Below are 12,909 nucleotides of genomic sequence, written 5' to 3'. Positions count from 1 at the left end.
TGCCACGTGATATTTCATTCTTGGAAGTTCACTCCTGTCAGACCCCTTCCAGTGCACGAATATACGAAGCCTCTAACACTGTGAATGATTGCTCACTGCATACCTGGCACCAGCCTAGACCTTGTAAGGAATTCAAAGCTAAATAACAGACCGGGCCAGGCAAGGCCCTGCCATTAGGGAATTTTCATGCCATGGAAGGTCAGTCTACGTGGCACCCCCACTCACAGTCAGCGTGTCCAGCTGGCAGCATCACCCACAGCTCACACAGGGGCCACATCAGCAGGACGCTGGGTCAGGCGGCTGGGGTAGGGGGCAGAGGCAGGGGAGGAGCGGCACACGGAAACCTGGACACGCCCAGAGGGGCCCACATGGCAGGCATGCTGGGATCGTCCGCACGCCTTGGGTCTCCTGGCTCAGAGGTCTGGTGGCTGTGCCAGTGGGGGCTCTATGTGCATGCAGTTTGGGCAGAGTCCCCTAGGTGCCCCAGGGAGCCTCTCACAAGCAGCCTCCCCGGAGGCAGGAAGGAGCTGGGGAACCATGGTGACGGCGGTACACACGGCGGCCCCTAATCACAGGACCAAAGGCCAGAAATGGGCCTACATTCAATATCTGGGTTAGTTAGCTCAAGCCAGCTTGGGCACCTTGATGGATGAAGCCACTGACCATAAATATCTAGGTTACATTGGGCATTTTTAGGTTACATGTCACACGTGGAGATGCATGTGTGAAATGCAACCAAGAAAAGGGAAGATGCAGAGTAATAAGTACACATTGAGTACGATGATCCAATCTTTTTAAGGCTCAAGTCCAGGCTCACCTCCCCCCAGGAAGCCCTCCCCAGCTCCCCAGCGTGGGTGTGGTACCTTCCGTGTCTCCCACCACTGTGTCTATCACATCATCCTACACTCTTCCTACAGGCCCATCTCCACCCCACAGACTGGATTCCCGGAAGGCCACGTTCTGCCTGTCGTCTTGTATCTGTAAGATCTGAGATGGGATGAGTGTTCAGCTAATGCCTACCAACCTGAGCTAAGAGAAAACTGGATGAGAATTTAGGGGAATTTTTGAGAATATAGTCCGCTTGGTTCACTGAAGTACTGCTTATCTTTGACTTTCTAAGTTTAACGGAGGTTCTGATACACATTAACGATCTCTTCAGCCTGAGGATGGGTCTGCATTTTCTCCTGGGAGCTGGACCTTTCCATACCCCTCTGGTTTTTCACAGTGCAGCCAGGGGTGCTGAGAACCCCAGAACACCAGTGCTGAAGGGACCTTGCTGATCACCCAGTTGCCACTGGTCCTCCATCTTTTTTGTCTCTTTTCTGAGGGTCCTTGGAACCCTTCACGGAACCTCTGTGAGCTGAGATGTGGACTCCAAATGTTCAGGTTGCTAATAGAGACAGACTTGCTATATCCACAGTGCCTGGCGTGCAGAAGGTGCTCCATCAAGTCAGCTGCTCCTGTTATTCATCTGGTCATTTATCAAGTATCTGAGCCCCTACTGAGTACCCAGCACAGATGATTCCCTGTCCTCAGAGGATTCACAGACCTTCGACCTCTGTCCCTGCAGCCACTGCACCCTGTACTTTGAAACTGTCTGGAGAGAGCTTACTCTCAATTACAGCTGCTCCCGTTAGGACCCCTTCCGTCACCTGTAGCCACACACAATCCAGGAGATATGCAAAAGGGCCTCCGGCAGATACAGGGGTCCCCAACTGAGAATCCTTGATCCAGTTTGCTGTCTCTTAAAGATAAGGAAGCTGGTCCCGAGTGACTCAGACCTCCCTCAGGCACCGAGGAGTCCAGGCTGCACACAGGCTCACGTTCCAAAGCGCGTCAGAGCCCCTTACCTTTCTGGAATAAGCCACCCTCAGAAAGGGCACAGAGATGGCACAGGGTAAAAGCAGGAAAGTGTGGGTACCGCTGGAGTCCCCACACAGAGGCCGCGAGCAGACAGGCTGCAGAAGAGCCAGCAAAGGGTGGCCCCAAGCCGAGCATAGTTTGTCCCCGCCAGCGAGGCTCTGTGTGAGCCAGGGTCAGCCGGGCTGCCTTGCTTGCACGAGGACACAGACCTTCTGCCCCTCACCCCTCGGAATGTCTGCCTTGGGGCATGCCCTGTGCCAGCCAGCCGGCCAGCTCCACCCCACATGGCCCCCCGGCACAAGAGCTAGGAAGGGAGGAACAGGAGTGACACCTCGGGGACAAAGGTCAAAGTGCATGTGTTTATTTTCTAGAACAAAGGCTAAAAGAAGCAAGTTTCTTTCATTTTATTTTAAGAAGGACAAAAATTGTTATTAAAACATCTACATTATTATCAAGATACTAGACCTTATGAATATTTAATATTAAAGTGTGGTATTCTTAAATTTTTAATACACAGACATTTTTAAAGGACCATTAAGTTGATTACTGCCCACCTGAGAAACGCAGCCTCCTTCCCGGCCCCATGCCTAAGGGACCCTCACATCAGGGGTGCCTGTCCCCGCTTTGCCATATCTGCCGTGAGGTCCAGACCCTGCCTGCCTGCAGGGGGAACACAGGCCCACTCCAACTCTCTGAGCCTCTCGGTCAGGTTCACAATGGAAATAAACACACTCATCATTCAGAGTACACGCCTGTCTCCCACCCCACCTCCTGCTCCCTGCTTGCCTCTAGCTCGCTTCCAACCCCATGGGGGGATACAGCTCTGGCCAGCCCAGGGTGCCCCCAACATCCCAGGGGCCTCTGCATGGATAACAGGTTGGAGAAGAAGAAAAATCTGGATTCTCACCCTATTCCTTCAGGTGGTAGACAGACACCAAGTCCTTTTCTTTCCCTGAGCACACGTGCTCCCTCCCCACTCAGCTGGGGTGGTCTGGAAGCTCTGAGGCAGAGCTGAGCCCAGGCAGGGACCACTTCTGCCCCTGCTGCCCAAATTACCTGCCCCCCGCACCCCGCTTCAGTCCCTCAATCCTTGCAAAAGGCTTGCTGACCCCGAAAAGTCCTCCTCATTATGCCAGGATGGCTGCGTTTTCTGGCCAAATGCTTTATCTTTAGCCCTCATTCTTTATCATTAGAAGTGATTCCTCAGATACCACACACATATATAATATTATATAGAGCGATATATTTAATACCTGTGTATATATGCATCACGGGGGCGACATATATACACACTAAAAACAAGGCTGGTGACGACAGACTGCGACGGCACGGATCAGGGAAAACAAGTGTCATCAGCATTCACGGCCACGGCCCCCACCGCGGGTCTCTCCTCCCCCTCCAGCCGCACCACCAGCACCCAGAATCCTCAGTGCTGGCCTGCCGGGCAGAGGGGTGGGGAGAAGAAAGATGCATGCCACAATTATCAGGGAGAGGTCGGGCAGTGGCGGCGAGAACGGGGTTCTCTGTGGCCCAGGGTGCCCGTCATCATATCATCGCACACTCGAAATTCGTTTGAGGAGAAATAAAGGGTATTCCATTCTCTCTGTCTCACCCCCCAACTCCCACCACTGACTCCAGCCTTGGTCCTTGGCTCCTTCGGGGGACCCCACCTCTTGTGCCAATGGTGTGGGGCGTTCTGGAATGTCTAGGGAACCGGGGGAGGCTGGGTCTGCCCACAGCGGGTGGGATGGAGAGGAGGGGGTGCACGCAGACACATCAGACAGGAGGGACAGGAGAGGGCTTGGCTGGGGGGGTGCGGGTGGGAGTTGGGGCTCAGCTGGGGTCCCAGGCAGCTGGTAGGGCCGGATCAGGGAGGGGCTGGGATGGATAGTCCTAACTGTATGTCTGGGTTGAGGGGAGAAGGTGGAAGGACTCTGCTGAGTCCCTAAGAAAGAGGGGCTGTGTCCGATCCTGGAGCAGCCCATAGTGCCCACGGTTAAGTCTCCCTTCTCCCCACGTCCCATGACTGCCCACCCTCCCAGTCCCTTCCCCCCAGGACCCTGTGCAGAACCTGAGCCCACGAGCGCCCTACCAGCTTCCTCCTCTCGGGAGCAGGCCATAGGAAAGTGACCTTCACTGCTACACTCCTTCCAACCATCCTCAGAGGGAACCGTCCCTCTACAGGGTGTGGACATAACCCACCCCTGGGTGGGGCTGCCTGGGATGCCAGCTGCTGACTCAGAGACTGTCACATCCCTGCTGAGAGCCTGGAGGCTCCAGCTGGTAACTGGCCCTGAGTCTTGTGACCATATGTGCATCCCAGTTGTGCCATGCCGTGTGCTGGGGATGCTGGGCAGATCACTCCCCTCTCCTAGGCCTCAGTTTTTCTATCCGCAAAATGGGGGTTGGGGATGTATTATCTCTGAAGGCTCCAATGATTTACAATCTACAATCGGTGGCCCACAGAGAAGGCCTGGGCAGATGGCCTCAGCAGAGAGCCAGGCTTCCCAGTCAGGCTGCAGAGACCATGAAGTCCAGCAGCTCCCATTCTTCCAACCAGAGGGGAAACTGAGGCCTCAGAGGGTTAAGTGACCTGTGCAGTGTCTCCAGTCCTGTCCCGGGGCTGTTTTTTAAAGCTAGTTGGGGGCCTTCTACCCTTGTTGTGTCCTGATCTGCCCCCAGGGGTGGGGAGGGTGGGGTGGGAGTGGGGCAGGGAGAAGGACCCTCCTGCTGCAGATTCAAGTGGGGGACCCCAGGCTCCCCAGACCTGAGCATTGGGCCCCCTTGAGGAGCAGACAGAAGTTAAAGCTGTAGGCTGAAGCTGGAGGGGTCAGCCAGACCCCTCCCTCCACAACCAGGAGAGCTGGGGTCGGAGAGGGGAGGCACTGCCCAGGGCTTCGGTAGGATAAGAACCCTGGGACCAAGGGGTATGGGGGCGGGCTGCAGCTCGTGCACCTGGGTATGCACGGGGGCGGTGGTGGGGGTGGGGGCAGAGAGGATGGATGGGGCCCCGGGGTGGGGGGCTGCCCAATGCCCCCCGCCCCCAGCCCTGGCTGGCCCCAGTCCTCCTAACAGTGCTCTGTTCCCACCCCGGCCCCTGATCCTAGGACTTCACTTGTGGCCGAGAGCTGGCCTAGTCCCCGGTGCCAGCAGCAGTGGCAGGGGCCTCCGGGGCGGCACCAGGGGCATTCCCATCCTCCTGCAGCAGGAAGTTGTATTTGCCAAAGTCGTCGTCCCGCGGGCACAGGAGCATGTCCTTGCGGGCCTTGGCCAGCTTCTGCTTCAGAACCTCACGCCGGTCCAGCCACTCATTGAGTTCCTCCTGCCCGTGAGCGCAGCGGCACTTGTCCCCGTCCGGGCAGGCCTTGCCCTTCTGGAGCCTGCGGGCAGCAGGAGGCTCACTGCCCAAGCCCCGTGCCCTGGCCTCCACAGGCTGCCCGGCCTGGGGCTGCAAGTCCCCATTCCCCCCAACAACAAGCCTCTCCCAAGCAGCGTCAGCCCCAGGACAGCGAGCCTGGCCTAGCCTTGCCCGAGGATCTCACACCGGGAGGAGCGGTCCCTGCCTCCAATGCCCCCGTGGTCCTCACGCCAGGAGCGACTGTTTCTGGACACCCCACCCCCGTCTGCCACCTCCCGGCCAAGCAGAACCAGAGCCAGCCACCCCACAGCCCTCCAGGCCCTGCCACCCTGGCCCCCCGGCCCGGCCCTCCCCAGGGGGCACCTGTCACAGAGCCGGAACTCGCCCATGGGGAAGCGGTAGGCCCAGCCACTGGCGTCGCTGTCGGACGTGAACACCTTCTCCTTATGCTTCTCAGACTGGATGTGCTGCTGCCATTGCTTCTTGCTGTTGCTATTCTTGCCACAGAGCCAGCAGTGGTACCCCATCTGGGGACATGGCCACTGTGGGTGCCCACTCCCTGCCCCTCTGCCCACACCGCCTCCCCCGGGAGACTGAGGCCCTCCCCTCGGCCCCGCCGGGTCAAGCTGGGACCAGCCTGTGGGTGGGCGTTACCATGATGTCGGCGTAGTCCGTGGGCATCTGGATCTGCTTCTCCCCTTCCCGTGAACCGACAGGCGTCCCTTCCCCTGGCTTCCCAGGGTTGTGTTTCTTCAGCCACACGTCATAGATCTGCTGCATGTCCAGGACTGGTGGGCAAGAAGGGACGGAGGGCCTGGTGAGCATCGATCCTCCCTCCACTCTGTCCCACGACCCCTGTGGGACCCCAGCTGCAGGGCTGCCCGGTCCACTGGAGACCCAGAGCGGGCATGGCCCGGGGCAGGGCCCTGGCAGCAAAGTGAGGTTCAGCGGGTGCCCCGGGGCCTGCCGGGTGGGGGTCAGGGCCGCCCCGCCTCGCCCGCCCACTCACTCTTGTTCTCCTTCATGAACGTCCACATGTCTCTCTCCTCTGGGCTGTGTGCGAAGGAGCAGTTCCCCACGTACTGGCACTTACGGCCGTTCTGTGCGTGGATGCAGAGCTACAAGGGGGGCGTGGGGAGAGTCTGCTGAGTCCTGCTGGATGATGTCACGGCCCCAGCCAGCAGCCAAGCCCTCCTGGGCCCCAAGGCCTCACATCCGAAGCCCGGATGCCACCCTGCACCCCGCCCTGGTGCTCACATCGTATTGCTGTGGGAAGTTGCGAATGGACGGCAGCGGCCGCACTGACACCCACTTCCTCTTGGCCTTGGACATCACCAGGAGGACCCGCCGCTCCTTGGTCCAGCTGCAGGACACAGCGGGCTGTGTGACCTCCACAGAGAGCTCAGCTTTCTCACCCATGGCGCTCGCCCCCCGACCACCCATGCCCCTGCATGGAGCCTGGCTCACCAGTGCCGTGCCTTGGCGCTGCAGTACTTGAGGTCCTTGTCGGGCTCCACCACCTGCCCATTCCTCCAGCACTGGCCACACACAAACTTCATCTGCAGGTCAAAGGTGCTGGGCCCATGGGTCCGCGGGGCACCCTGCTGGCGAGAGGGGCTGGTGAAGCCACAGGACCAGGCTGAGGCCCCGGGGTCTGACACACAAGCTGCCTGGAGCCTTGGAGTCAGCAGGTCCATTCCCACTTACTGGTGGGAAGTGAAAGAGGAGAGTGAAAAAGCTGGCTTAAAACATTCAAAAAACTAAGATCATGGCATCCAGTCTCATCACTTCATGGCAAATAGATGGAGAAACAATGGAAACAGTGACAGATTTTTTGGGGGGCTCCAAAATCACTGCAGATGGTGACTGCAGCCATGAAATTAAAAGACACTTGCTCCTTGGAAGAAAAGCTGTGACCAACCTAGACAGCATATTAAAAAGCAAAAACATTACTTTGCCGACAAATGTCCATCTATTGAAAGCTACGGTTTTTCCAGTAATCATGTACTGTGTGAGAGTTGGACCGTAAGGAAAGCTGAGTGCCGAAGAATTGATGCTTTTGAATTGTGGCGTTGGAGAAGATTCTTGAGAGTCACTTGGACTGCAAGGAGATCAAACCAATCAATCCTAAAGGAATTCAGTCCTGAATATTCGTTGGAAGGACTGATGCCGAAACTGAAGCTCCAATACTTTGGTCACCTGACGTGAAGAACTAACTCATTGGAAAAGACCCTGATGCTGGGAAAGATTGAGGGCAGGAGGAGAAGGGGACAACAGAAGATGAGATGGCTGGATGGCATCAATGACATGATGGATGTGAGTTTGAGCAAACTCCGGGAGTTGGTGATGGACTGGGAGGCCTAGTGTGCTGCAGTCCATGGGGTCGCCAAGAGTCAAACATGATGACTGAGTGACTGGACTGAACTGACCCTCTAACTCTGGGCCCCACGGCCTCTCAGCGTGGGGGCCAGGCCTGGGACAGGGCTCTGGTCTCCTGAAGGAGTGCTTGTCACCTTATCTGGCTAGTCCCCACGGGCCTGCTCTGTGGAGCTGCTGGAGTGTCCCTGGGCATGGCTTGTGACCTCTCAGTTCCCTGCTTTTGCACATGCCTGGAATGCCCCTGTCTATCAGGCTTGTTCTGGAAACTTTTGAAATTCAGCTTAAGCACCACCTCCTTCAGGAAGCCTTCCCTGAAGTTCTCCTAGGTGGCAGCTGGCCATCCTATGGGCTTCCATAGTACCTAAACCACCTCACATTGACTGACTGCCTCATCTAGTTATGAGGGCCAGGCCTGGTGGAGAGCAGGGCCTAGAGGGTGGGGCTGGAGAAGCCTGCCAGCCTGTCTGTCGGACAGACTTCTGAGCAGCCCTGGACTCTTTTTTTTTTTAAATTTTTTATTTGTTTGTGTCAGGTCTTAGTTGCAGCATGCAGGATCATCAATCTTCGTTATGGCCTGCGAGATCTTTTAGTTACAGCATATGGGGGATCAAGTTCCCTAACCAGGGATCGAACCTGGGACCCCCTGAATTGGGAGCATGGCGTCTTGGCCACTGGAGCACTAGGGAAGTCTCAGCCTCTCTGAAGCCCCACCAGGCTCCTTTCCATTCTCTGTCTCAGCCTTTCCTTTGCAGGCAGAAGGGCCTGCTCTTCTGCACTCCTGCCTGGGGCAGGCGAGAGATGGAAGGAGTGCCCACCAGCCTTGTCTCCTACCCCTTGCAACCCCTCGCCCAGCTGTGCTGGCCACCCTGCTGGCCCTCCTGTTGGCTAGACCTCCCCAAGCTCCCTGGGGCCTCAGATGTGGGGTCACCCCTCCAGGCAGCCCTCTCCTCTTCCTCTCCTGCCATGGGAGGATCCTCTGTCCCTGGCACTGCCTAGACCAGGGCCTCCCCTGAGCAGGAGGGGGCTCTCACTTCGTTGGATGTTTTTTTTCGGCCTTGCCACCCAGCATTTGGGAGCCTAGTTCTCTGATCAGGGATTGAACCTGTGTCTCCTATGTCAGAAGCTCAGAGTCTTAAGTGCTAGGTTGCCAGGAAAGTCCCTCCTGGGTGTTGAATGACCCTCTTGCTGGGAGACATGCAGCCTGGCTCAGCCCCAGGTTAACACACATCCCAACAGCAAGGTAAAATCCCACCTTTGTAACCTGGCTAAAGCTACCTGGCAGGCCCCTCTATCCCCACCCTCTAGGCCCTGCTCTCCATCGGGCCTGGCCCTCATACCTAGATAAGTCAGTCAACATGAGGTGGTTCAGATCCCACGGCCTGGCTAAAGCTGGCAGGAGGTTTACATGTCACCGGTGATTTCAAGATGTCCCATTGATTCCTCACAGAAGTGTGAGAGGGCCCATTTCACAGGTGAGATAAGTGGAGTCCAGGGAGTCCCATGGCTTAGCCACTGCTCTAAGGAACAGCCACAATGGCCCACAGAGTTTCCTTTTCAGAACTGTAGACTCAGCATCTTCTTGCAGCAGACCTGGGGGTAGGGGTCATTCCCACTGGACTGAGCAGAGGCTCAGAGCGGTCACTAACCCTGCTGCGGGTAAGTGGCCTGAGGACAGAGATCTGGTGTGAGGCAGGTGCTCCCGCTCCCCTGTATGGTGGCACAGCTGTACCGGGGGCACCAGGCCTGAGCAGCTTCTATCCTGGCATCCTGTCCTTGACCTCAAGCTGCCATTGGCCCCACCCTCTGATGGCAAGCAAGACTCCTCATGCCTGGGCCATAGCCAGGCCTGGCACAGAAGGCCTGTTCCTGAGCCAGGCCCGAGTGGCATCTCGGGGGGGTAGGATGCAGAGGGGTCAGGGGAATGGCGGTGGTGCAGAGTCGGTGTTCTCTCTCTAGCAGACGACGTTGCAGGTCCAGCCTGAGTCCTGCACTGCTTCCCAGCCGGGGTCCTGGCCAGGAGCAAAAATAAACCGCATGGCGGGTGGGGAAGAGGACTGAATGGGAGAGGGGTGGAGGACAGGAGCCACTAGTAAGAGGAGAGAGAAAGAAAAAAGACCTGGAAGGAGCGGGTAGGCCAGGAGGCTGAAGGCCGAGAAGGTCAGCCAGCCTGGCCCAGGCATACCCTACTGGCCAGCCTGCCCTGCTCCCTGGCTCCCAGCCATACCCAGGCGGGCCTTAAGAGGGGCCTGAGGCCCAGGGTCCTCCCTAGGTGACCAGTGGGTAGTCCGGGCATGGTGAGGGAGTCATCCCCCACGTGACTGTCTCCTGGGCCCTGTGACTACCCCTCTCTCCCCTCTATCAGATAGTTACAATGACCCCTGCCTCTTGGGGAGCATGTGAGCTTCAGGGGTGATGGGGTCCCTGCGTGGAGCAGGGACTCCTGTGAGCCTCAGTCTGGCCCTGGAGATGGCAGGCAGGATTCTGATCAGCAGTTTATGAATGAGGCGCCCTCAGGCTGATGAGGATGGAGCGGCTGGGGCAGGAGCAGAGTGGACTCTAGAGGAGCTGTCAGAGAACCCGAGACCACCTCTGCTGCTCTGCTCGAGTGCCCCGGGCAAGTCTCTAGCGGGTCTTGAGCCTCAGCCTCCCCTCCCGAAAACACCACCATGCCCCAGCTCACAGCAGGGGACCCAGGTGAGGATCCAGAGGGATAGGAAGTGATATGAGCAGTGGGGGGAAAGGTTGAGGGACACTGAGACGTTTACATGGTCTCAAAGGCCCTCCAGGAAGACAGTCATTCATTACAAAGGAGGAGAGATTAACTTCACAACAGAGAAAGCTTTCCAGTGGAGGCACCTTTAATCAAGTTACCAGGGAAGGGACAAATGGAGGTGACATGTCTCCAATCAGACAATCCCAAACAGATGGGCCTTTTACAAAGCATCTGGTTCTTCAAAAATGTCAATGTCAGGACTTTCTTGGTGGTCCAGTGGCTAAAGACCCTGTGCTCCCAATGCAGGGGGCCTGGATCCCTGGTCAGGGAACTAGATCCTATAACTAAAGTCCCAGGTGCCACAACTAAGTCCTGGCATAGCCAAATAGATAAAGAATAAATATTAAAAAAAAAAAAGTCAACGTCATAAAAGACAAAGACTGAGGAACTGCTCTAGATTAAAGGCGATCAAAGACACACACAGACACACACACACACACACAGACACACACACACACAAGACAATAAAGGAACACAATGTGTTGCTGGGATCTGGGGAGGAGTCACAAAAATTTGAATAGTACATCACTGGAGGAGGAAACAGCAAGCCACTCCAGTATTCTTGCCTGGAGAATCCCATGGACAGAGGAGCCTGGCGGACTACAGTCCATGGGGTCACAGTCGGACACGACTGAGCCACTAAGCACGTGTGTACAGAACAGCGCAATCGGATAATCACCCCAACGTGAATTTGGTGATGCTGACAACTGTCCTGTGGCTATTATGGAAGAGAGTGTCCTCATTTTTACACTGAAGTATTTTAGGGTAACGGGGCATCATGTTTCCAACTTACTCTCTCGTGGATCAGAAAAGTGTGTGTTTCTGTAAATAAATGTATATGTGTGTATGTATACACACACACAGCACAAAGTGAGTGCGGACAGGTGTAAAATGTTAACATCAGGGGAATCTAGAAAAAGCTATACACAAATTCTTTGTGCTTTTCTTAAAATTTTCTGTTAGATAAATGATGACTAGGTAAAGAGATGGGGGCTTCCCTGGTGGCTCACATGGTAAAGAATCTGCCTGCAATGCAGGAGACCCGGATTTGATCCCTTGGTCAGGAAGATCCCCTGGAGAAGAGAAGGGCAACCCACTCCAGTATTCTTGCCTGGAGAATTCCATGGACAGAGGAGCCTGGCGGGCTACAGTCCATGAGATTACAAACCGTCGGACTCTCCATTACATAGAGATAAACCAAAGGGATGGGGAACGGGGGATGCCCCTCGTGGGGGCTGACCCCACCCCCTATGCCAGCCCAGGGTCTTACCAAGCTGCTGCTGGCCTTCCCTGTGTGAGCCTCCATCTGCTGCCAGTATTTCTTGGATTCCTGGACGATGTCTTCATGGGTCATGCCTGGGAAGGGAAGGGGGGAAAGACATGGCGTCCCTGGAGCTCAGTGAGGAGAAAGGTGGGGGGTCCAAGAGGTGTTGGTGCCACCCCAGGCCCAGGGAGGAGCCCCACTTCCCAGTTAGGCCGGGGAAAGACAAGGGGCGCAGGGACACCCTGCACGCTCTCTAGGCCCGTTGGTTCATCTGCCGCTGGAGACAGAGGCCTGATTCCAGGCCCCACAGAGAATAAGACGCAGGAGTAAGATGCGGGCTCTGCAGCATGACAGGGGCCTCCCCGTACCCACGCCAGTGTCTCTGTCCCTCCCCTGTCCCCTGCCTCCCTCAGAAGGGACCTCAAGTCTGACCCCTTCTCAGTGGCCTCCAGCCCGCAGGTTCTTAGAGCTTCATGTCTGGCCCAGCCCGGCTGCCCCGCTCACCAAGGGGCCAGGACTTCACTGCCAGTTGGCAAAGGGCAGACACCCAAGCCTGGTGGCCCAGACCCTCCCAATCTGACTGTGGACACTGAGCGCACCTCCGAGGGGCAGCTCACAACCTCTTCCACGAGGCCTGCCCTCCTCCCAACCCCACTCTGGTCTTCTAGTTCCTTCTGCAGACCCACTTCATTTGCAGTCTGGCCCTGTGGATACCGCTCCCCTACGGCGGCTCGCCAGTAGGGGCTTACTCGGCCAGGCATCTGCTTGGCACCCACCTTCTTGCTGATGGATGCATCTCCAGCCCAGAGCTCTTCTGGGACCTTCCAGACCCCCACATCTGGCTTGCCTGCTCGACCTTTCCACCTGAAGTCCAACAGGCAGCTCAGACTGCCCCATATCCCACACAAGCCTAGATGTGATTCCCTGACCTGCTCCTCCCCGTCGCAGCACAGAGTCCCCACTGCGGTCAACCTGATGCCCTTTCTTTGTCTCGTACATCATGTCTGGTTCATCAGTTCCCACGGGCTCCACCATCAAAACACCCACAATCTGATCACTTCTACAACCTCCACCGCTGCCACCCGGGCCTCAGCCACACCCCCGGGTCCCCCTCCATCTGCCCTTGGCCCCTCTGTTCACCCAGTAGCTAGAGCGAATTCTTAAAAACACTGATCAGGTCATACAACTCTACCCGCTCAACCCCCGACCCCCGAACCATACACATTGTATTTAGAACAATCTCAGCTGGTGCTAGGGGTAAAGAACCCGCCT

General features: G+C 56.7%; 1 protein-coding gene across 2 annotated transcripts in view; it reads right to left on the bottom strand.

The window, feature by feature from the left end:
* Nucleotides 1-2,227: 2,227 nt before the first annotated feature.
* Nucleotides 2,228-12,909, bottom strand: part of ZC3H7B (zinc finger CCCH-type containing 7B) — a 55,428-nt gene continuing 44,746 nt past the window's right edge. Inside the window, exons 17-23 of one of the 2 annotated variants that reach the window (XM_052640166.1) lie at nt 11,644-11,729; nt 6,689-6,825; nt 6,479-6,584; nt 6,231-6,339; nt 5,876-6,009; nt 5,585-5,748; nt 2,228-5,243 (exon numbers count right to left, since the gene is read on the bottom strand). In XM_052640166.1, coding sequence (XP_052496126.1) covers nt 4,997-5,243; nt 5,585-5,748; nt 5,876-6,009; nt 6,231-6,339; nt 6,479-6,584; nt 6,689-6,825; nt 11,644-11,729 — 983 coding nt within the window. In that variant the 3' untranslated portion in view covers nt 2,228-4,996. The remainder of the gene's footprint in view (nt 5,244-5,584; nt 5,749-5,875; nt 6,010-6,230; nt 6,340-6,478; nt 6,585-6,688; nt 6,826-11,643; nt 11,730-12,909) is intronic. The other variant, XM_052640167.1, reaches the window with a different exon arrangement.

The sequence above is a fragment of the Budorcas taxicolor genome, chromosome 5, assembly GCF_023091745.1.
Source record: "Budorcas taxicolor isolate Tak-1 chromosome 5, Takin1.1, whole genome shotgun sequence".
Taxonomy (NCBI): Eukaryota; Metazoa; Chordata; class Mammalia; order Artiodactyla; family Bovidae; genus Budorcas; species Budorcas taxicolor.
This window is presented reverse-complemented; position numbering and strand designations above follow the sequence as displayed.